The 25,280-nt window shown below is 40.3% G+C and overlaps 1 protein-coding gene across 2 annotated transcripts in view; it reads right to left on the bottom strand.

The window, feature by feature from the left end:
- The window catches only part of LOC139817415 (neural cell adhesion molecule 2), a 196,980-nt gene that overhangs the window by 26,936 nt on the left and 144,764 nt on the right, over window positions 1-25,280 (bottom strand). For both annotated transcript variants that reach the window (XM_071785484.1, XM_071785483.1), the window contains exons 4-5: window positions 16,017-16,127; window positions 14,509-14,712 (exon numbers count right to left, since the gene is read on the bottom strand). In XM_071785484.1, coding sequence (XP_071641585.1) covers window positions 14,509-14,712; window positions 16,017-16,127 — 315 coding nt within the window. The remainder of the gene's footprint in view (window positions 1-14,508; window positions 14,713-16,016; window positions 16,128-25,280) is intronic.

The following is a 25,280-nucleotide window of genomic DNA, read 5'->3' as shown; positions in this document are numbered from 1 at the left end:
TCGTGAGGGTCGCAACTTTAGAGAAAAATCACTGCGACCTGGACGCGTGGACGGAAACCCTGTCAATCTCTAGGCTGACAATGGGTCTCGCGGGGGTGTCGAATGCCACACGAAAGAACACTTCCATTTAAGCACCGACCATGCGGGGCCGTGAAGCTCCTCAAGACAAGGGGAAATTGGATGAAAGCCGTCGTCGTAACCGGCGAGAAGGGGAAGACGGGTGGAAAAAGCATGGAACGAAAATGGTGTCCGTCGCAAAAAGGATATCCGACTCTCTTCCGTTTTACCCGCGCCTTTCTACCCCGCGGTTTCCACGAGCTCCTTCAGAATCGACCCTCAACCCTTAATTCCCAAGATCGGGCGCCGAGCAATTAAGATAATTTGATTGTAAGAACAGAAAGACTTGAACAGTACATACAAATGTTTTTTCATGATAATTTAATAGCGAGAGTCTCTCTTAACGATAGCGTTTTATATAAATATATATTTTTATGTTTGCTATAAATATAACGTAAATTATATCTTAAATATTTTAAGTGCAATTAAACTGTATTATATTTTTAATCTTGTCCTTAAATTTTACAGTTCTAATAAAATTTTAGCTAATGTAATTTTCTCGCTTGGACACGTTTTATTTAATTATTAGATTTCTTAATTAGAAAATGGCGACTTTTAACGACCGGAAATACGTATTTGTGTTAAAAAGTATTAACAGGACCCATCTCGATTCTTTCTCCACCACGGTAATGCTACTTAAGTTCCCTCAAAGTGCAAAAGCTTGTTCTTATTCGTTCGTAGCTTTTTTTTTGCTTTCTCGGCATTATCACATTGTTTATGGAATATATATTCATTTATATTTTTATTGTAAAAGGAGTACGGAACCACGATAGAATTAGATTCGCCTCATTAATGACCACGAACGATTGCGCGACGGGGGAAATGGGGGGGCATGGAAATGGAGGATCTTCAGACAGAAGTATTGAAGCATTGATGGTTTTTAAAGGGAGAGCTATTACAGCTAACCAATCGGCTACGGCGAACGGGGATGTGCTCGGATAAAACGAGGCGAATAGTGATAAAACCCCGTTTGCTGATTGGATCTTTCCCGATATTGACCGCGCTTTTATTACTTCCGTTCCTTCGTACCTCAACGTGCGAGGAATATGATATTCTCCCGCGGGAGAGAGAGCTGGCAAATATTTTAGGACTTTTGAGCGAGATATCAAGTTATCGATAAAATTTGAAACAGTTGGATACGATAGACCTCCTTCGCGCGGATATTCCTCGAAAACGGACATTAAAGAATTCGGGGGGAGGGGAGACGCGCAATGCTTATCGGAAGGAGGAAAGACAAAGGAAAAAAAAACTTTAAAATTTCTTTTTCAGCCGCGCAGCTTCCGCGTCCTGACAGACGTCGCGACGAATTAACTTAAATTGGCCCGCATTTGCGAACTATGACAACCTAGCTCGGCAACGTGCATTAAAGTTTTCTCGCGGTTGCTCGTCGCGAGGAGCCTGTCGGTGACACTCCGTCCCCCGGGACTCCCGTGATTCTACACGGTCTAACTACGTCATTCTGCTCATCCTTCTCTCCTCCATCGTTAGCGCGCCCTTTTAGAAACGGCCGCGAAGTCTGCGCACGTATACGTGTACACAGTTTGCTCAATCTAATGATTATATGAGTCTCTATTTGCGCGCGACTGCGTTTTGCAGTTTACATATATAATACATGTACGTAAAAAGGTATATATTAGAAAGCAAACGTATATATCCGTAGTTTACGTGCGTCTGTACACTCTGTACTGACTGCCTTCTGTATACGTGCGCACGCTAATGACTATCGATTTCCAAGGGTACCATATCGTTCCTCCGCGCGACAGAACGGTTGACTAGTTGACGATAAACAAGGCAGACTCGCGTCGCATAACGAGACCGTTCATTAATCCGCAATTCCGGCGGCTCGGGGATTTGTCGCGCGCATTATAACAAGCGGGCTCGTCGTGTCACACGCGTGTATTGGACGCGGGTACGAACGGGGGATGATATTGCGAGTGCACCACCGAGAGACCTCGAGGCTCCATCGCGAGAACCTCGTTTCGGGGAAAGGCGAAGATATATGCCGCTTCACCTCTCGAGCATCGTTCTCGCGCGATGTAAGTCCAAAGTAAAGGAAGATTAAATTATGTAAGCAATCTTTTTTCTCCGAAAAAAAAACCCGTTCACCGTGAGTGACGAACGAAGTGAAGAAGTTGTCTACTTCGCCTTCGCTGGGAGAGGATGAATCATTCAAGGGAAACGTGTAAACAATATTTCATTCTGACTTGCGAGAATTGAGAGGACATTGGATAGCTTTAGACAGGGTACAGAAACTGTAACGAAATTGTTGCGCGAATAGCAAGTGCTGTCTCCTGACTTGGTCGAGAGAGAGAGAGAGAGAGGTACCTGTAACTGTATATATGCTGTCACCCAAACGTAAACAAGGAACTACGAAAACGCTCAGTAAACTCTAAGGAGAGACAATATCATAAGTTCAATTGGAATTAGTCTAGACTCGCAAATACTTGCAATTCATCTTGTAGATAGCTTGTCATGGAGAATGTGCAAACTGTATTTATACCTAGTATAAATATTTTGTATAAAACGAACTTTTAAGAATACAGATCATTGTAAATTGCTAATGCAGAGTGAAAATAAAGCATGCTAAAATAACGTACAATTTAATTATTTCAATTTTATAAATCAACGTAATATACAATATATGTGATATAATTAAATATGTATATAACATATATAATTTAATTACATCATTTAATTAGGATATAATTAAATTATACGTTAAAACTGGGTTGATTACATATTTTCAATCTAATTTAGTCAAAACTGTCATACACTGAGCTGTAAATAAATTTCACATGATGTCATTTAATCCGATCCTCAAACATCTCTAGTCGTATCTTTATAAATGCATTAGATTATATTGGACAGAGCTCCCTTTCGATGTCTCAACTGGCTCATCTATTCTATTTTGCATAGCTCATCCGGAGTGACCATCAGCGCTAAACGTCAATTTGTCGCAATGTGGCATATTTAAATCATAATCATTTTCGCAGGTCAATTAGCATCGGGAGAGTGGTTAGATGTGTTGTTAGATTATTATTTGCGCGCAGCACAAAGCGCAAATTGAGTTTTAAAATGGCGTGTGGCCGTGATAGCTTCAATTTCATCGTGTTCCGTCTGTTCTCAATGCTTTTCAAGAAATTGCGGCGAGATATACCGCGCCACGCTGTGCACTGCGCGCTCTATAGCGACGTAATGAAAGCACCCGAATGCTTTTCTTTCAACATTAATACATATGCGTTCTTTCGCAGATGAACTTTCACAACGTGAGTGAGACCGCGTCGCCTTTATCAAAATGAAACTTTCTCGACATATTCCTCAGCCCCGAAGTACCGTGCGTTACGTGTTCCATGAATATCTAGAATCTGAGTTCTCTGCCGATATAACGCGACGAAGCAACGAACAACAATCGAAACTGGAATTCCAGCTATTTGCGAAATTATTACCGGAACGAGGGCAGATTCTCTACCCGTCTGTATAAATAACGGTGATTGATATTAACTTCGTTTTTCATTTTTATTAATTAGTTGTTGATCGATCGGGTCGTAGCATTTATTTGATAATCGGATCATTATATTTAATAAAATTCTTGAGAATTCGTTGAATAATTTCAAAAGCGGCCGTTATTAACATAGCGAGTCGAAGCTACTTTTGACGAGCTTCCGGATTTTCATGAAGAGCCGATGATAGGCTTCCCTTGCCCGGAGCCCGGAGCTGCTAAAGTATTTCCGTCCTCATTCCGATGTGTCGCCCGCCTCTGTACGTGTATGCGCAAAAAGTTCTATTTGGTTCATCCTACAAGACGATTCAAGGATCAACCGGAACATCTATCTTGCTTGCCTTGCAGATTAAACAAGTGCCATCAAAAATGGCGCGAAATTAGTTTATTAATACCATCGCAAGAATTGATTAATTTAATTGGTTCTTTTCGCACGAGATTATTATTATTAGAGATAATGGAGTAGAAATTTAACATAATTAATGTTAATTTTAATATCAGAATATTATTTTAACTTTAATTAATTTTACGTAATACAGAGACGCTATCCATGATAAAGGTAATTAAATTAGAGCGGTGTAATAAATGGCACGAATACATATATGTGCAAAACGAGTTAGTGAGAATTCTTGTAATTACAAAAGAGGTAATGAAAAAAATTAATACTGACTATAATCTATCAATGATTATTGTGATTTGAGATTATCTTCTTCTAAGGTACACTAGCAATGTTTTCTCTTGAATCGCCCTGTAAGGGTTAGTCGTAAGAGAGAATCCTAGACTTTTCGCCCCGCTCTTTTGCTTTTACGTTTGCATCTTCCATCTTCTCTTTCTCTCTCTCTCTCTCTCTCTCTCTCTCTCTCTCTCTCTCTCTCCCTCTCTCTCTCTTTCTCTGTTTGAACTGCTTGGCAGTATTTTCGTAGCTGAAAATTCAGGCCAGCCGCGAGCGAACGCGGAACATCTCCTATTCAGCGGTTGTACGCCTATTCAGACCGAGTGGAAGAAGGAAGACTGCCGCATTTCAACGGGCACCACCGTGGATCATCGTGGCTCGTTCCACGGGAAATGCAAACACACAGCCACACAGGAGCTGGATGCTGTTTTCTCACGGGGAGTTGCGCATGAAGGCGTCGTTGATATCGCGCGCCATTCTGCGCGGATTAAGCGACGATGGGGAAATAAAACCATGATAGCGAAGCCCCCCTACAGTTAATATGTAAATATTAAAAAAAATTATTTTTTAATATTTACCAGAGCAATATATTTGTATATCCCCTTTGTAGTAGTTTTAATAAAGTGATAACCGTCAACTTTTCCGGTCCTTATCAAGTGCTATTTTCTTTGTCTATATTAACAACCCTTTTTGGTGACTCACAAAATTGATCAAGTGTTTCAAAAATTATGAAAACTTGTTTAGAAGCTTGTATTATACTGAAAATATATTTTACTTGTAATGACAATGTAAAAATTATGAACATTTGTTTTATATACCTAAGTTTTTTCTGTCTTTCCCCCTTTTTCTTGTAATATATTATAGATATTTTCACGAATTTTTTGAAACAATCGCTCGATTTAATGAGCAGCTGCATAATCAATGCATTTCAATATTCAGATTTTTGAATATATTTTTAAATATTATCGCTATTTGCTGTTATAGGAAAATTCATTTTAGTATGAAAACAGATTGTTGAGAATACATTATAACATGAAAACAACATTATTCTTCGTTTATGGAAAAGCATCTCTCCTGGGGAAATAACAAAAACATCATGTAATAACATAATATAATGTAACGTCGATGTCTATAAAAAAGTGTCGTGATTAATTAACTAAATACATATGAATATTTCAACATTTAAATATTGCGAGACATCTGAATATTCAATAGAGATATTCTTTAAATATCTATACTGTATAGATAACAACTGGTACTTTCATCATTGCGGGACATCAGAAATAACATTTGATAGAAAAAATATGGTTGAGCATATTCTAACATTATTTCTACAGAATACCGCGAATTTTCCCACTTTAATCACGGATCTATTTTTCTTTCATGTTTTACACATACGCTCACTTATTTTCGATAAAAATGTCAGTTATACCGCACGTTTCATAATATCAAAGCCATCCGCGTCTCCTCTATTTTCGCCGGATTTATTATACGCATAGTGCATTTTCTATAACGCGGTTGTTTAGAAAACTAATAAAGCGCCGAGTTTTTCGCAGAAGATATTATTTTCCGTTATAAATGCTCTGTTGAAAATGTTTTTTCGCTATAACAAACTCCGGATAATAGCAAGTCTCGGATAATTGGCTAATTAGTTGATTAACGAAAAGGTAAATAACGCCATGCTTGCATGATGCACGGCGTATTGTTTTCCGATGTAATTAGATTGTATTATAATAACAGTTAGTACACTGTTAGTACATTCTTAAAATTCATTCGTTACACAGAAGCATTTTGAGTTACCTGCGAGGAATTTTCGGGAGAATTGTTCACAATTCTTCATCCAACACCGATAATGCCGCTGCGTGTCACAGATTGGATTATGTACAGTGTTCCATCAAATAATAGGCATGTTTCGCGTTTGGATACGATTCCATCGATCACGTAATCATTGCGACATTGTGGGATGGGGAAGATTGTCAACGAGACTGTTGAAACCCTACGATATCTGCTGCAGTAACTTCGGTGTACAGCTAATAACTCGGGCCGCCCAAGTGCATGCATTTATCAAACCTGACACGTGCTTTTGCCGCTATACAGGTTGCTCCATAAGGCCGCATATTTTTTACGAGTCACGAGAAGAAAAATGACGGTAAAAATGACGAGTTTAATGTCGAGAAATCAAGAGTTATATATCGTCGATAATTAAATGGCTTTATTGAGTCAAGTTTAAAAGTGCATTTTAAAAAATACTTATAAGAAAGCTCTATTTTTATTTATTCTCCAACAAAGTTTAATTTGGCTCAGTATTTAACTTTTGATATATTTATCTTGTTTTCTTTGAAATACGTAGTACTAAAATAATTTCATGTGTTGCTTCATAATCTTTACAGCTAGAATATAACTAAAAAAGATCAATTTCTTAAAAAAAAAAAAAAAAAAAAATAAAAAAAAAACCGAGGGGCCAAGTATGTGAGCTTTGAGGCATCCTGTATAGTCGATTGTCCTCATCGAACCGCGAAGTAATTGTCCCGTCGTTGTTCCGGAACTTGGTCTGCAGCAGTGTGGAAGAGGCTTTAAATCTTGCGGGATTACCATATTCCTCGATGCTGTACACGCGGCTGCACGGTGTAATCATTAATTCGGTGCTGCTGGACACGCGTTTGACCTGCGTCATGGCACGACCCGCACGACCTCGCACCGCGAATTGCGAGGGGGATCCCCCAACTCGACGTCAGAAGACAAAACACGATTTTTACGGGAAATGAAGGAGTTATGATATTTCTTTCCCTTAAAAAAAAGCGTATCTCTTTCGCCTCGAAATTTCCATCTCGAGTAAGTTGTGAGAGTAAACACAGGTAACGGTGGATGAATGGGACGTGGATAAATGAGTGAGATTTTTAATTAAAAACTTGCTCGTTCACTCAGACATTTAACTTGGCCTGTTGATTGTTCCGGTAGCCAGAAAGTGGTTGCTCTCCCCCGACTTTGACTTTTCAACTTTAAACTGATTCACTTTCCCGTTTTATTGACGCTTCCGGGCTCGAAAAAGTCCTTAAAAACATTGCGTATTTATAATCACATATAACGTAAAGTAATGACAGAGGTTACTTCAAAATCTGTTGTATGAAAAATCCAGACACGAATATCCACGAATATATACACCTGTAAGATTTTTAATTAAAATCTCATTCGTTCATTCGCTCTCAAATTTAGTCTCTTAGTTATTCGGGTCGTCGAAAAGCGGTTACCCCTGCCTTTAAGTTTTCAGCTTTAATCTGCTTTACCCTCCGGCTCTATTGACTCGAAGAGATTGCACGTCTCTGTGAACTCATCCGGGAATAACGAAATAGAAACGAAAATCTCCTTTTAATCTCAATATCGCAATAATTTAATATTCAATATTCCAGGGTATTTTAAAATTTTTGTTCGCAAGTTTTACGTGAAATCTTTTTCTGCAGACGACAATAAATAAGAGCGATATTACAGAATATTTCGAGATTTGGTTGTCACGTCGCGTTTCATTGTCCCAAGATGTCTAATAGATTTCACTTTGATATAAATTTTACTTTCCTATTGGATTTCACTAATGATCATACATATATATTTGTATCATAAGTGGTGATTTGCGATACATTAGATAATATACCTCTTTCTCTCTCGCGACGAACTGATGCTCCGGCTGGATAATCCCGGACTATCGGGACTATCTCAACGAGTCGCGCAACGACAGAAACGCCGACTCGAATGTAGAACGCGACATGCGGGAGAAGGATGCGAATATCCCGCAAGAAGCCCAGTGGATTGAATTGCAAAAGCGAATGAAAACCAAACTCCGCGGATAAGGAGCCCGTCGACGGGAGCCCGGAATCGGCGACGCGCGTCCCCGCCATCGCGTGTGCGTGCTTACGCGTACACGCGCGCGGGAAATCGCGAGACGGTGAAATGCAATCGCATCCTTCGTTCCGGGTGCAAGAGCGATACGGAGATCCGATGCGGATTTTCCGGAGGGAGAAACGGCAATCGCCCGCGCGGCCGGGACCTTCCGAGGAGAGCCTTCTTCTTATTCTCGAGAGCGCGAAGAAGGCGCACTTCACACGGAGACGGGTAATTGATCGGCAGATTCAATTTCGCGCAGATAATGAAATGCTGCCGAGAGGAAGGGCACGCTAAGTGAACGATCGCTTTGATTCCTTTTAAACGTGGTTGCGATCGCGCAAATCGTTAAAGCGCAAAGCGAGACGCGTCAAGCCGTGAGGACGAAAGTGCGAAAGACCTTTGCTACGGAAGTGCTTATTGAGCGTAGTAGAGAGATAAACTGTTGACTTATCGGTTTGTAATAGTTGAGTTCAATTTAAGCTGAATCTGGATATAGGACAATTGCATTCATCCTTTATTTATCTAAATGGAGTTCGAGATTGAGTCCTTCCAGAAATATTCGGTCTAATTACATTTTGAAAATATATTTTATTCATAATTGACTTTTGTAATAATAATTTTGAAATTAAAAAGGAAAAGAATTGTTGATAAATTTAATTTCGAAGAAATAGTAAAACCTCGTTTTTTTGTTAAACATCCAATTCATTACGAAAAGTTTAATTAAAGATTTACATTTAAAAAATCTAAATTAAAGATTTAAAGTTTATAATTAAAGATTTTTTAATCAGTAAATTTAATACTAAAAATATTAAACATTTTTCCTAGAGAAAAATTTATCTCGAATAAATTAAAGAATCTATCATTGGAATTAATATTGAGTTAAGATATCCTAATTAAAGATTTGCTCTCTTCGATAATTTAGAAGCTCTTTCATTTTTGCAACTTACACGAAATAATATAGATTTTTCATTCTGCTGAACAATTCCTCGTGAATTAACAATCAATCATTCTCCCCAGTTGCGATATTCACTCTCATTATCCGCCTTCTTGCTAATCGCTCATTAGTCCCGTTATTGTCTTCGGGCGACGACATTCATCGAGTCCTTCTGATGTCTGAGTGGCTGAGGAAATATAGCCCCCGTGCGCGCGGAAGGAAGACAGACAGCTCGGTATTCACGGGATGCGTCCGTAATAGGTATTGTCAAGTCCGCCTAGCGCCTAGCGAGTCGAGTCGACAAATGACTTCTGTATTCTGTCAGCGAAATGAATAACGCGTCTCGCGCGCGTTACATATGGGGCGTGCGCGCGAACACTTGCCAAGATCAGCCGAAAAAGATGGCCCGGGACGCTAACGCTCTTCGCGCCACTCTCAGCATATTGAAAGGGATCGCGCTTTTACGTGAAAGGGAGATATATCACCGGGAAATCCGTGTTACCGTGAACGTCGCGTATCGAGCGCGAAAGTTGCCGTCGTCAAAGACCCTTACAAGGGATCGAGCGAACGCCACGTGGTATCCGGTCTGGAGAAACGCTTCTTCGCCGTTTCCCCGACTCCCTTTAAGCCATCCCTGCGAGGTAAGTGTCGTTCGTGATACTCGACCATTTTGGGGTATCGTTACAGGTGACGCGTGAAATCAATATGTATAAAAAAATAGAACGTTTTCGTCGGGGAAAAATATACTCTAATCGATTAAATGTTTTATAAATAAAAGGAAATGTTATAGAAAAATCGGGACGTATAGTTAACTATGTAATCTTTTATCTATGCGTAGTCTGCCTTAAGTTAGCTCAGCCAGATAGTTTCTTTAAAAATATCTGTATAATCTGCACCTGATAAACGGAAGAGAATAAATTATCGAAGGTAAAAAGGAATTGTTGAATTTGTGTCTTTTTACTTCCCAAGCTCTCAATTTTGAACTCATCACTTACTTTCTGTTCTTAAGCGAGTAATAGGCTTTTTTTTATATTTCTCGCGATAAAGACCACGTTCTCTGTTAAATAGATCGTTAAGCGAGAAAAGAGGGAATTCAAATCAGTTTGAGATCGCGGCAAACGTTCCACGTTTCGCGTTACCTCGCTCTCGAATCGTTCTCGAAGGCGGGCGTCGCGTAACAATACCTGATAAAAATCGATTTAACTGAGAACGACGGCCTTGCACCGATCCAATTCGCGTATGCTAATGGGATCTAATCTCCGTATCTTTTTTGCCGAACGTACAATCGCCGTAACGATAATTCCGCGTTATCTCGAATAATTTGCTATTACGTAACGTTGCGTGTTTTTAACCGATTTCACTCCGAATGATTTTCACGCCGCGCTTTCGCCTACGAACTTCGTCGAAAATAATCACTGACCCAGAAAAATATTATAAATGCTTTCATTGTTTCATCGCGTAAAACACATTTCTTTCGTATTTATATTTGTTGCTTTTATTCAGACACTTTCTTTCATTTGCGCGTTGAAAAAGTTCTGACATTCAATTTCTGTATTTTCTTACTTTTACTGTAATAATTTTCCGAATCTAATTTATGACGTGATATATCAAGAGTTGCCCTAAATAAAAATTGCAGTTATTTATCCAATATACTGTAATATTCTAAAAATGTTACGCAAAAGGTTACATTATATCGCTAACACCTTATCGTTATATTATCTTTAAAAATAAAAGATATATGTGTGCAGAAATACATATAGATATGTCTGAAGAAATGTCATGAAAAAAGATAGTTTAAAATCCTATTATAAAAATTGTAGCACATACGCGGAATTTTCTTTTCCAGGAAGTTGGCAAAAAAAATCAATTAGCCGGCAAAAATATCGTGTACGTGCATATTTAATTAACGAGCGGGTGCAAAAGTTTTCCCTTATTACATTCGGATTAAAACCGATTTGAATCGAAATCAAAAGAGTTTCCATTATGTTTCGTCCCATTGCTTTTAAATCGTGGCTGAACTTCTTTCGGTGTATTCTTTAATGAACGTTTTCTCGGATTCTTCCAACGCTTACTTTACGCCGTCTATAAGAAATTCACGAAAGCTTGGCGCGTCTACTTTTTCGCCAACTTTACAATTAAAGTGTATTTAATGCGGGCTTTATTTTCCCGTAAACGATGCATTTTACCTACGATACGTTTACGGGATGCAATACTTTAGGTTGCTGTACCCTGTATTTTTCCTCGAAAAACCGATTGCCGCATTTCCCTTATTATACACTGGTTAATTTATCTTGATGTGTTCCCGCATACAGTTATATAATAAATTTAAATTATTTAAATTAAAATTAAATGTAAATTTAAATTATTACATAAAAATATGGTAAAAATTATTATTAATATATTAAATTAAATAATTATTATATAAAAAGTATGGTAAAGTTCATCCACGATAGTTTTACTTTCAATATTATTGGACATAGAGACGATCAATTAAACCATAAATTTATTTGGTGAGTTTTGAGAGCAGCAAGTTTATAATTTTTTAAAACAAATACTGTAGTTAATAAAGTATTCGATACAACCGCGTGTTTAAAATGTAGAAACAATGCATTTGCATGCAATATCGCGTAATGTAATATTATTATTTAGACAGTATTCTATTTACTAGCAGCATTTTATAACCCAAAAACAAAAGTTCGATATTTAATGTTCAAACAATTTCTGTTTCCGGTCGTGTAGCCAATTCGAATGGAATAAGTGTTTGCAAAAGAACGTTTCATATTTTTGAGGATTTAAAAGTTATTTCGTCCTATATTTCACGACAATCCCGTCGCTCCGTGTCCCGAAAACGGTTGTATCAGTGTCCTCGTCGTCTCTGTAAACGCGATCGAGTCGGGAGATTTCCGCGATAATCCACTTTCTCCGCGGCGGTGAGTTCTCAAAGAGCCCAAGCGAAAGTATAGAGACGTACGTGACATTCGCCTTTATCCCTGGTCGTAAGAAGAGGAAAATAACGCAGTCGGAATTTGCGGGGGTCGATGGTGGCGGCGGAGGTATAGAGCAGCGGCGACATCGGCCATCTCCGTCGCTGCCGTCGCTATCGGGAAAATTTTAAATCACGTCCGAGATAATCGAATTCCACGCCGCGGGAAGACGCACCACGCTCGCCCGGACGTTATTCACCCTTTAATGGCGAATTCGCACCCTCGTCCCCAACGTCCTCTCCCTCTTCCCTGTCTCTTTTTCTCTTCGGCGCGCCATTTACGCATCGCTGCTATCGGGCGACGGGCGACGGGCCCGATCTCGTAAAGAATGCAAAGGCACCCCCTGGGGAACACCCCCGGGGAGTACGTTCTCCGGACCGTATCGCCCCGTAAATTGTGCCGTCCATCCTGATTCCGTGCTGCGGCGAGAACCGCGCGATCATCTCATCTCCATCGCCGATGCGTCGCGTCCCGTCTACTACTACGTGCCGACGTTCTAACCGTAGGAGTTACGGGGTACCCGAGCGGTGCGAAGGGACGCCCGATATTTATTGGCTTGCCGAACGTGTCCCTCGATAGATAACGTGCCGGCTAAGGTTTCCGAAGATAAATTATTAATCAGCGTATTCTATACTTCTTTTCCCCTCTGTAGCGTCCGACAAGATTATGCGGCGAAGAAGCGTATTAACCGCGTATTAAGCGCGCGATCGTGTACAAATCTTCTTCCCGCTGTTTGCAAACAGCGGGAACCACATTGGTTGTTCTACATCCACATGTATTGGGATTGTCTTGTATTAGCGTGGATATTTGACATCGGTATGGATGTCAAACATCTATATCAATACACCGACGGTATATTGATCTAGATGTTTGACATAGCTATGTGTACCTTAGATATCTATGTTGCAAACGTTATTATGGCGTGTTCCGTGATCCGAAAAAGCACGGATTTCATTTATTTCCTGTCGTGCTCTATATTGACTTGCGACCGTTAAGTATACAGAGCGTCCCAAATTAATATGATCCAACCCCTCGTACCCTCGAAACGATTTGGGATTATTTTGTATACGGAAAGAACGGGGTTTTGCTGAAGTTTCCAAAAATTAAGCTGGATACAGATGTTATCTTACAGAAAATAACTTTGTTGGACCGTCAAAATAATGATCTAAAACGCTCAAGCTGGTTGCTAGAATGTCGAAACTTTTTGCAACATTATCATCATGCTCTCACATAATTATTTTAATGGTCCAAAATTATTTTAAGATTTGCATCTATGTAGCTAAATTTTTACATACTTCCGTAAAACCGTTCCTTCCGTGTAAAAACGACGGAAGAAATAGAACGAAATTGAACAAATTTTATTAATATCCAGCATCTTTGTAATCATCGCAGTCATACCGTTTAAACCAATTATCGTCCATCCATATTAATTATTGACTTTCGACTGTGTCATGCGCGTAGATAATGAGGAATTAAATTGCACAATCGCAAATGGGAGGGCGGATTTGACTCTTGACACAAGGCGCGCGCGATCATTGTTAGCGCGAATATATAGATTTTCCTTCCATCAAGTATAATCGTATAATCTTTTAAAGGACAGACAGTCGTTGCGCGGGAGCGAGAGGTCGCTGCTTTTTATAACTAAAGCTTGGATGGACCCATATTTCTCTCAATGCAGGCCGACGAACTCCGGCCGAGAGAATATCTCGTCTCTATATCGACGAGTTCTCTCTCGTTCCCCCTCTCCCCCTTCCTTCCGGTAGATCACTCGTCGTCGGTTCGCAAACGGGTCTAGAAAAATGGCCATCGAGTTTTCTATTATCCCGATAAACATCTCACGGTGGTTCCGGAGCGGTTTATCAATAGCGCGATGATATATATTATATACCACAGTTTGAGGCGCGTTTGACGAATTCTCTTTGCTATCATACTAAGTGAAGGCGAATGCAATATCGCGCCGAGCATCCGGGATTACGTGTCCTTCAAACACACGTTTCAATGTGTTCTATATATCCTATTAAAGGATTGAGAGTTCATCTAAGTTCTCGCGTATCTATGTCATTGTCGCCGTAAGACGATTAAATCCAATGGAAGGCGTTCGGAAACTGTCGAATCCTCATTACGCCGCGCGGGATTCGCGTCCCCGCGACAAATTCGCCAGCGTATATTCTCATGAATATTTTACAGCGCTGTTTTTGCGCCGTAATCGCGCCGTAACGATACGTCGTTATTATCGTCGCTCGCAGGTAATTGCGTGCTGTAATTATCATACATCGCGCAAATTATAAAAAAAACGCCGATAAAATGTGCCCGCCGCGCCCGCGCCGGCGCGAATCTCGCGTATTCCATTGACGGTCGCGGCCGCGGCCGCGGCCGCGCCGTGCCGAGAGGGCGAATTTTTATTCGCGTCGCATTGGATACTTACAATTCATGTCCACGCGAACCGACGACGACAGCGGAATCGACCTATTGTTATTCGTGGCGTTGCAGGTCAGCACCGAGTGGACGTCGTCCCGGTTCAAGTTCTGTATAACGATCTCGCTGCGTGTCACGCCGCTGCTCGGCGTCGTCGTTCGATTGGTGACGAATCTGTCGTTGCGATACCAGGACACCATCGGGGCCGGTTTACCTGCGGAAACGCGTAGATTTCGTTTCAGCTTGTATATCAGCGACGTGAAAACAAAAAAAAACTGTCCGGTATCGGCGACGTTTCGTCGATTAGCAAAGATCTTCCGCGAAGCAAATGCCCGTAGAGATGCTTAACGGAAAATTAATGGTTTCGCTCGTTCGACAGAATCGCAACTATATCACGACCTACAAATTTAACGGTGCAAGTATCGAGTACCACTCGAGACTTCATTCAAAAGCACGATGATAATGAAGTGCAATAATTACAGTCTATAATTAGCGAAGAGAGTTAACATCCGTGTGCAAATGGAATCGACCTTTCATTATGAACGAGCCTAGATAGTGTTATTAAACAATCAGTTTCAATATTATTGTCGGTCACAGATGGACACTCGAATTATTTATCAACTATCTGTATTATGCAGTGTATCGGAATAATTACTTAATATAACATAATTTGTATAATGCATAATGAAAACTAGATACGACGAATTAACAAAGATCAGTAAATAATATTACAGAAGTTACAGGAAGTATATTCTAATATTTAAATTGAGTAATGTGTATACATGTAAAGTCTTTCTGCATTTTAAAATATTAATAGCTTTTGCGCTTCGTAAGAGACAAGTGAATAACAATGAAATAGGAGGAAAATAATATATTTGATTTATGGTGAATTTAATCTTATGATAATTTAATTGTCAACTATCTTACAAATTTATAAATCTACAGAGAGAAGCAATATGCGTAAAAACTTTATAATACCTAACGCTGCAAAATGTCATTTTAATATTAATTGTTACGAATATTAATTTTACAGCGATGTATAAACACTATTAATGTTTATATAAATATTACTCATCTGCAAATATGCACCGACCGTTTTATAACATGCAAATATTTATACACATGTTATTCATCGTGTCATTAATGGCTATCATTTATAGAATAAATAGATGGATGCAGTGCATGCAATTAATATATTACAAACGTAATATTCATATATCCCAAGAGGTCTTGCGAGTCAATTAACAAGTATGTGTAAAAGCGCCAGAATAATTAATTTAAAAGTAATAATTATGAAACGTTATTGCGTTATAAAAATAGAAACCTCTGATTTATATATAGGAATAAATTCGCACAGATTATTGAAAAAAATTGTCTCAACCAGAATGTCCTCTAATTTCTCTCTCTTTGCCAATTGACCGCGGGGCTACGAAATCCATGTTGCAAAAAATTCATATAGCTTTTTCAAGAGTAAAATCTCGTCGTTATACACTATGTGCGCGTTCCGGAATTACTCACCGCCACGGACGTCACAGAAGAGCCGCAGGTTGTCGCCCTCCATGTACGGCCCGACCGTCGTGCCCCGTCCATTCTCGTTCTCGTCGACGATCGTGATCTTGCGCGGCGGCACTAGAAAACGAACAGAGAAAACGTCGATGTAGTTAACGCCAAGGAATATTCATGACGCGCGCGCGGGGAGAAGCTCTTTCTGATCGCGACTCGCCGCGTACGGCGCGGGAATTGTGCCGGGCCGCGCGCGCGCGACGGGAAGCGCGGAGGAGAGCTTCGGCGGCACGTCACGAAAAGTCCGATAACACGAAATTGGTATTGGAAGATCGTGCCTGAGATATCGCGACGGCATTAAATTGAAATCTGAAATCGATATCGGAGTGCCGCGAGAGCTCGCGCGCTCGCGATGTATTTCTGACGGGCGTATACATACCCGGATGATGCGCGCGCGCGCGCTCGGCGCGGTCCTTCCGCACTCTCTCTTCGAGTCTAGAAGAATCGGGAATTGTCGCCGATATCAGATATCGGGCGGACGTGAAGTTTGCCGGCGAGCGGAACTTAAAATAATAAGAACGGGGTCAACGGGAAATCCCGGAACTTTTATCGTTTCCCTTCGAGCGCGCGTGCGACATTTCTCCTAATTCTCTTACGTAAATTAGTTTATTCGGTGGAACTCCTTTCGCGGAATTCGCGGAAAAATCAGATTGCGACGACGCGCGCGGGCCGTTTGTAAAAAAAAAGGAGAGCCACTCGGCGGCGGGCGCGGAATTCCCGGGCGATGTAATTGGAAAATTACAATCGCAAAAATCACGCCGGAAGGCCGCATTCAAGAACGCCACCTCGTTCGAGCTTATTTTTCTTCCTGGCGGCCTTCTCTCGCGGCATAAAGAATTATTTGGGTGCTGCGCTCGGAGTGGTACGGGTCGTTTTATTCTTATATTGCAATCTTCTTTCATGGCGCATCAAGCGCGGCAGTCGCGGAGCTTTTGAAATCAAAAGCAACTTGGTGAAATACAGTCGGTTTCCTTCAGCTTGCATCAAATGTATTATTACTACTACCAAGGAAAAGTGGCTCCGCGGATGTTAGATCTTTCTCTCTTAATAATATCCGCTATAATTCCAACTTTAAATTACATGTGACACTGTCAACTTCGTTACCGATCCTTTTCTGTTGCAAGAATAATTAACAAAACATAGTGTATTTAAATTCACAGAAATGAAAAGTATTTTAAATATATTTTTAGATCCATTGTTGCGAATACTAATACTCCGTTTCTCCTTTCTTCCCCCCATCTCACTCTCTTCCTTTCTCGAGGACCTCCTCTCCTTCGTCCTTCCTTCTCGGTCTGCATCTCCGTAATCCTGACAAATGGTATGCGGGGAAGCATCATTTATCGGTATTAGCCTTTGTAGTATTTGCAGTATCATAGTCCGCCCGTGTAATACATTACGTATCTCGATTGTCTCTCCGTCACCGTAAGGAGAAGGTATACAGACGCCGATGTACTCGCGTCGATGCCGGTTCCCGGTTCCCGATGTTCGCGACCTCTTTTTAAAGGTGCAGTCCTTCGCGTAAGGACGCTCGATGTAGTCTAGGCAGTGCAATAGCGCGGCGCGCCATTAATCCGCGACAGGTCTGACAGTGGCGCACCTGCACTACTGCACCGTTATTTATTTCCGCGGAAACTGCCGCGGCTTGCTCTATACTGACGAGAATTATCGTGCTTTAATGAAACCGATCCCTCTGGTAAAACTCAATTTATTATCCGACTCCGGGCGCGCGCTTTCACGTCCGACTTCGCGTTCGCGGCCACTTTCTTTCCTCTAATTATCCGCCGCGTTTAGCTAAAAGCTTAAAGCCCGCGCGCGCGGACGCGCCGGCTTCAGCTTTGCGCGCGCGATTATTCTGCCGCGCTAATCATTTTTCATACATCCCCATTTTACCCGCGCTGGAATACGTTTTCTCCCCAAAGTAAAGCGAGTCCCGTTTCGGTCAGACGGAAACTCAGGATGATTAAATTTGTTCCTCTCGTTAGCGACGATCGTGATTAACGTAAAAATAGATCTCGCATTCGTATAAGCCCGGTCGCCCGAAACGATTAACGGCGCGCGATGTTGCGCCATTAATATTCCCCTCTCTCCCCTTTTCAATTACTAAGGCGCGACATAACTTTCTTAGAATTATGAACGTCACCAGATATTTACGGTTATGACGATACACAGCGCGGTGTCCTCGCGAAAATGTCTGTATAACTCTCGGAAAATGCCGCGCGCAAAAAGAAATTGATTTCGCATTAAGCTTTATCACCTTCGTAATAAAGCACAGCATTCTTACGACGTTCTATATTTAATGAATTTATCTGTGTTTCATAAAATACGCGTTGCATCTACATTATGTAGATGCCCTAAAGCTCGATCGACTTATTTGAGGCTGAAACGTGCTTCGAACACTTTGTGGTCGACTATGTTGCATATAGTTAACGCAAAGCTCAGAGCCGATTAACGAGAAATTTTCCGTAAAGTATCAACACATGATGCAGTTGGTACAACAAAGTGTACTGTGTACCTACTAAGTACGGTTTTAGTTTTGAACGCAAACTCTCTGGTTCTTTGACGTTCCGACGCATGACAAAAAGCCTTTTATATATAACATCATAATTTAACTCTCACAGGCATCTGCGTTCTCTACTGTTTATAACATACGCAAGTTTTTGTAGAAAATTCTGCCTTGCAAATAACTGTTAATTAAATCGTGTGATTGAATAACAATTACATGGACGTAGATTCTTTTTTTTTTTCGAATTTTAAACTTTCTTTTTTTTATGCTTTTTGTAAATATCAAATAAATTTTATTCTATATACTTACTATACGTTAATATACGTTATCCATTTCTCTTTGATTCATAACGTTGTTATTGTCCTGTATTATCAGGGTTTTTTTCGGTAATTTTAGAATCGCCCTTTCGCAATTTACAGTTCAGTTTACATTTTCATCCAACAATTTCGCTCGCTCGCATATACACGGTTGATCAGGACGCGCGTTTTCATTCGCGAGCTCGCGCACTTCGCCACCCCCAGCGCGGACTGGTCAGATTTATTGTTTATAAAGGCTCTTGATTTCGGGGACATCATCAGCATCGAGAGCACGGGGTCGGCGGGGCCGCCCCGGGCACAGGAAGTCCGAAACTGTTTTTCGTGATTAATGCGGTGCTGAGGTGGGCGGCGGCGATGGGGAAAGAAGGGGGTATTAACGGACGGCCGAGCCATCGGGTGGTAATTGTCGTGCCCGCAGTTACGCTGGTTAATTTGAGCCGCCAAAAAGTTACTTCCGCCTTTTGCTCCCGCCGTGACCATAAAAAAAATTTTACTGCGGTTTGGCGTGCTGCTGCCGCCGCCGGCCGCCGCGCAAATGAAGCCGTATCGGTGTGCTAACGGCGACCGTGCGCGCCATAGCAGCGTGCGGGGATTTGATTTCGGGCTCGAACTTTACGTTGCCGTCGCGCGCGCGAAGTTTCGCTCTGATAAACCGGTGTTTTGGCGAAATAAAATACCGCGACCACTGGTATAAAGGGTTTAAATCGAAACCGTGCGCTGTAAGCCAGTGTAAGCTGTCAGACATTCACTGCAACTGCGGCATATAATAACTTTTTTTTTGCACGATATCTGCAAGCGAAGAATTTTGGACACCGATGCACGTTACGATATTTAATCGCTCGATTATTATCACGAGCGAAAGACACGATTCTTTGATCGTAATTAGGTAGACATAAAAAAATATAATGCGATCGAAAATTATAGTGTAATACTTTGGGTCCTTATGAATAATTTATTGCATACGCCATGAATATATTTTTTGGGCTTCATCGCGCGAGCTTTGATTACATATTTCTATCGAGATCAACTTAACGAACCGTTTTTATTCTCAAATTACGATCGCAATTTTGCTTTTGTCATCACATTTACCTTGGTTGCCGCGCGCTATCGATATATGCATGGTATGCAGCGCGGCGCGATGAAGTTCAGTCACAGTAATTTTTTAATTTTCGATGCGACCGGCCGATTAGACTGCTATTTATATAAACGCGGGAATTCGTAAAATTACACCCGCGATTGAAAAATATTTCAGCGGAAAATACACAGAGATGAGGTATTCATGGACAAAAGTACGCTTTTTATTCATAAAGCGGCGGTGGGGCTGCGAAAAAAAAATAAAGCGTCTGCCGATGTCGCGTGAAAAAAATTGGGTTTGTATATATACGGGTGCGCGTGCATACACAGGCGCGCGACAGAGGGTTATATATAAATTCTAAAAGAGGCGGCCGTTTCGATTTTCGTCAATGCTGCGCCGATGAATAGGGTGATCCGATTCGTTCCGCGAGCATGTTCCGCTTTGATGAACGCTTCACTTTTGTCGCCTGTCCATATCCTATACGCGCCACTCGTTCTTCCCTCTTTTTCCGCACGTGCCGAATCAAAACACGTTCGTTAATCCCGCGAAATGGAGAGCGGGAACACCATCATAGAGAAATCCGTCGCTCGGCGCAATGTACTTGCGATGTTGTTCGCGGAGATCGTCGCGGCAAACACATTGGTCAGCACGTGAAAAGTATAAGCATCGCGATGGCTGTAAACTCCGGAAAGCGTAGCTGATAATAAACGCAGCAGAGTTGCTTTTTGTCGACAAAAATATATATGAAAATACCACGCCCAATTATATCGCATGGAAAATGGCAAAAGCACCCTATATCATCAATATATAAGAAATATATAGAATAGATAAGAGATATATTATTAATTTACACAAACTAGATATATTTTCATGAACAAATTCTCTGTCATACGTATAAATTATTATTATTAAAGTAGATAAAGGTAAAATTTAGTGGTAACGGATTACAGAATGTATTAGACATTTTTTATTACAAAGTCTAGAGTAACGCTAGGGTGGTGCTGGGTAAATGCTATAGGGTAGGGAATATGAGCTCCACCTGCAATATAAGAATATACTGCAGCGGCCACGAATGAAACCTTATAACCGGCAGCCGTAAAGCACTAGAAATGTGACAATTAAAGGAAAGGAACTCGTTCACGTTGTTATGTTATATCGAATTAGTTTCTTAGAGATAGTAATTTAGATCTACGCGCCAATACTGCGTGCTAATGCGAAACCTCGTGCGAAACAATTTAACTGCGAAACAAACTTAACTTACTCGTTAATACATAGGCGAAAGGGTTTACTTTTCCACTTACAGTGACGCAATTTCCTACGCTCGTTCAAAGAAAACGGCGCGACGCAAATACAACGAAGAGAATAAAGATATCTTGTAAAAATTACAGCGAGTAAGCAATCACTGACCGTGTAATTTTTTATATTGTCTGAAATAAAAAGAATAACCCGAGAGAGGTAAAAGCAATTGTTTTCTACATTATTTTTTTGTTTTATGTAGTATTTCTAATTTACAGCAATTAATTTTTAGATTTTATAATAATGTTTGTTATAGTACTATTTCAGGTCAACTAGTATAATTTAATTGAGTTTATGAATGATTTTCAGAATATTTCCTTAGAGATCTAGCTTGGCAAATTCGACCTGTAAGATTCTTCAAGTTTTGCTGACCTTTCCCACTTTTTATAATAAAATTTTGTTTCATTATGCACGTAAAATTATGATTAACGGAGAATTTTGTTTAAACCTGCAAAAGCTCGAAAACTGTTCGTCCAACATCGAGATAAATATAGTTTTTGGTGAATGTACTCTTCACTTCGTTTGATTAACTCTCTAGTCGTACACTGTTAAATATTAAAGGATGAAATTTAAACCAATACCCCGAGTTAGGTAACATTTTGTTATTTTTAACTACCATGTGCGTAGAAATTTATTATTTTAACACAAAATAGTATTATTTTAACTCCATTTAGACTTAGTTATGTAAATGAACATTTATTTACTGGCGAAGTAAACCTATTCGGTTTAAATTAACTTTGTTTTAGTTAAATTAACGACATATTGAGTAAGAGCAGTGGTGGCAACCTATACGAATGGTTAAAAATGACTCAAATTGAGTATAACCACGAATTTAAGATCTGTAATTTTATAAACATAATCGATCGCATCTTATATAATATATAAATATGATATCGGCGACTTCTACTTCGCTTCATCTAAGAGAGAATAGTTTTGATAATTTATTCCCCCTGTAATTTGTAAAGCGAACAACACAGAATTGGATACCGTGTCTAAACATCCCGGACATATTTTACACGGAAACAGTTACGAACTTTAACGTGTCACATGTTCCCAATTTCGAGTGTGCACGAGCCGTGCGATAACTTTCGTACGTTTCGCGTAAAATCTCAAGAACGGCACCGAACGTTCGACGTACCGTGTGGTTAATATACGAAAAATTGCACGTGAACGCGGCCCAGCGCGAGCAGAGACAGAAACAACCGTTGAGACAGACCGGGATGAGGGTGGTGTACCGCACATGGCGTAATATCCGCTCCCGTGTACCGCGCTCTCTCACACACGTATATAAACGGGCTTTGGTCCCGGTACGTGCTGGGTCAGGGACCATGTACACGCCGTAGATACACATCCGGTATAATCCGACGCCGGGGTTCGCTAGGGGTTGAACGAAACAACGGGCTTGTCGAAGCGCATTCTCCGGGCTGACTCTACTCTCCGGCGGAGGTCCTCCGTCTTCCCTGCTTTCTTCCATTCCTCGGTCCCGATCTCTTTGCCGCCGCTCTCGCCGCTAATACGCTTGTATTTTCGTTCGAATCCTTTCTCTCAGCGCTGTCTTTTCGTAATCTTTCACGTCTCGTTGCTCCCAGAATGAGAGCGAGAGAGAGAGAAAGAGAGAGAGAGAGAGAGAGAGAGAGAGAGAAAAAGAGAGAGAAAGAGAGAAGAGAGAATGAGGGTTGGTTTCGGGTTGACTGAGACAGGATGATGTATAACCGATCCTCATCCCCGCTTTATCTTACGCGAGTATAAGATTGTCCTGTCGTGTCGGAAGGATCGTCCTTCCACTCGGTCGAAATATACCACTCGCGAGGGGGAAAATAGAGTGCGAAATGAATTTTCAACCGAATCAGACGCATCGTGTCAGAGGTCGTGTTATTTTTACCTATATATGTTATGACATTATATATCGAATTTTTATATCGGACTTTGCAATCTATTTGAAATGCATCGAATTCCTACATTTAATTGAGGTGCGAGTCATCGATATACATCAAGTTATTTTTAAAATATACAATTTAGACTTTCACAGAATTAGTATGTATATTGAAATATGTATATTGTGTTAGTGTTAAATTGCTCGTTAAGTTAAAATAAATGACATGCATAATGTACAGTGTATCATAAAAAAAATCCTTTGTCTCCTTTAGATTTACGCGACATTTCATTATTTACATTGCTAAAAAAATATGCCGTCAGCAAAAATAGCTTTTTGTACAAAGAGAAATTATAGTCTAGAATGATGCTGCGCATAATGTTATACAGACCCATGTATAGAATTAAAAAAAATTTAGTAATATGATGGTATTGCATCATCATAATTCAAAGAGATGAAAATGCAAAAATTTTGCCAGTTCAAATCCAATCTACATTACTTTTCATCTTATCACCATCACGTTAATTAATTAGATAATAGATTTGTGTATTTCTTGTGCGCCTTTGACAGAACGCACAAATCGCGCGCTGCGATGACGGTGTAATTATCTCGGCAAGCTCATCGCACGCGCTGGAATTAAAAAAAAAAAGCACGACGCGCGAGAAACGGACCAAATTCCGTGCTCGCTATCGGGCACGCGTGTAGGCGAGGCACGTGCACGTTATCTCGCACACGCACGTATGAATATTCAAATCGGCGCGGGTGTTATATAATTCAACGCCAATTCAAGATAAGTCTCATAACCAATCGACCGTGCTCGATTAATGCGCTCGCTCAGTATCGTTTAATTAAATACACGTGACTACCGGCGGGTATAGCGATTTTCACGTTTCACTCGGCGTTCGTGCCGTGTCGGCGAAAAACCCTCGAAAAATCAAACCGGGACACAACAAAACTTCCTAGCTCTCCTTTTTTCCCCTCTATTATGGTTGCGATTTACCTCTCGGATGTGATTTCGAAAAAAAAACAAAAATTTTTTTGCCGAATCCACATTGAATTTAGAGATCGGCACGAACCATTACTACGGCTGGTCCATTCTTTTTTTATAGAACACGGTATATCTCGCGGATGCAACGTTATTCGTGAATATTTTACTCTCGTATATTTCATGCTTGACGGAAATATCTAACGTATCTAAAGAAAAGACTGAAATGGCGAAGCGTACGGCAAATATTTCTCGTCGAGCTGTAGGAAGATATACGCATGGATTTTGCAGACCGCATCCGTCAAGAAATATTAAAGCTATGGCACGCGAATAATGCAAAAAAAAAAGTATCAAAGTGCAAAGAGATGCACGTTGTTTAATTATTGCCTTCGCTGAAGAGACATCTCTGTACACCTTTGTATACCTTTAAAGAGTTTTTAATAATTTATGCGCGATGCGCGACTGATTGCTACTTTAAATTATAAAAGGCTTTTGATCTAAAGAGTCTCTCTTCACAGAATTTTTTTTAGCACAATATCGCTTGCAAGGACATCATGCAATTACTTATATCAAAATTTTCGCGGACAATGTTATCCTCTCTAACGTTATGATTCACAGAACATTTTAAATCGTAACGTTAGAGAGGATAATATATTCCGCGAAAATTTAGATGTAAGTAATTGCAATGTCCTTGCAAGCGATATTGTGCTAATAAGGATTTTAATAATTAATGATAAAATATCGTTAAGTCGGCTTCCAAAATATGATTAAAACTTCATTTTTAATCTCTATTATTAATTAATATGATTAAATATATGTTAATGGAAATATGTGCTAATCCTCTTTCCTACATTCCGCTGGATTTCAACTTTCAAAGAAAAGTTATTAAATTTTTGTTCATTTTAACATGCATAACATTCTACATACGGCATGTATTAAAAGAGTTTCTCGCGTTCATATGTTATTGTAAAATAATTATAATTTGCGGGCTTTAGTTTTCCCAAACTCATCTGAGCTACGGACTCACGTAGTTACGAAGTTTACGGCGTCAATTAATATAGACAAGCCCGTTGCCATCGGTTAATCGAAGTTCACGAGACCTCTTGACTTTGTCAATATCGGGACCGGTGTATAGTTCTTGCATTAGAGTATTCGATTGTCGTTTTCAAT

This window comes from Temnothorax longispinosus, chromosome 8 (genome assembly GCF_030848805.1).
Source record: "Temnothorax longispinosus isolate EJ_2023e chromosome 8, Tlon_JGU_v1, whole genome shotgun sequence".
NCBI lineage: Eukaryota > Metazoa > Arthropoda > Insecta > Hymenoptera > Formicidae > Temnothorax > Temnothorax longispinosus.
Note: the sequence above shows the minus strand (reverse complement) of the source record. Positions and strands in the feature narration are given on the sequence as shown.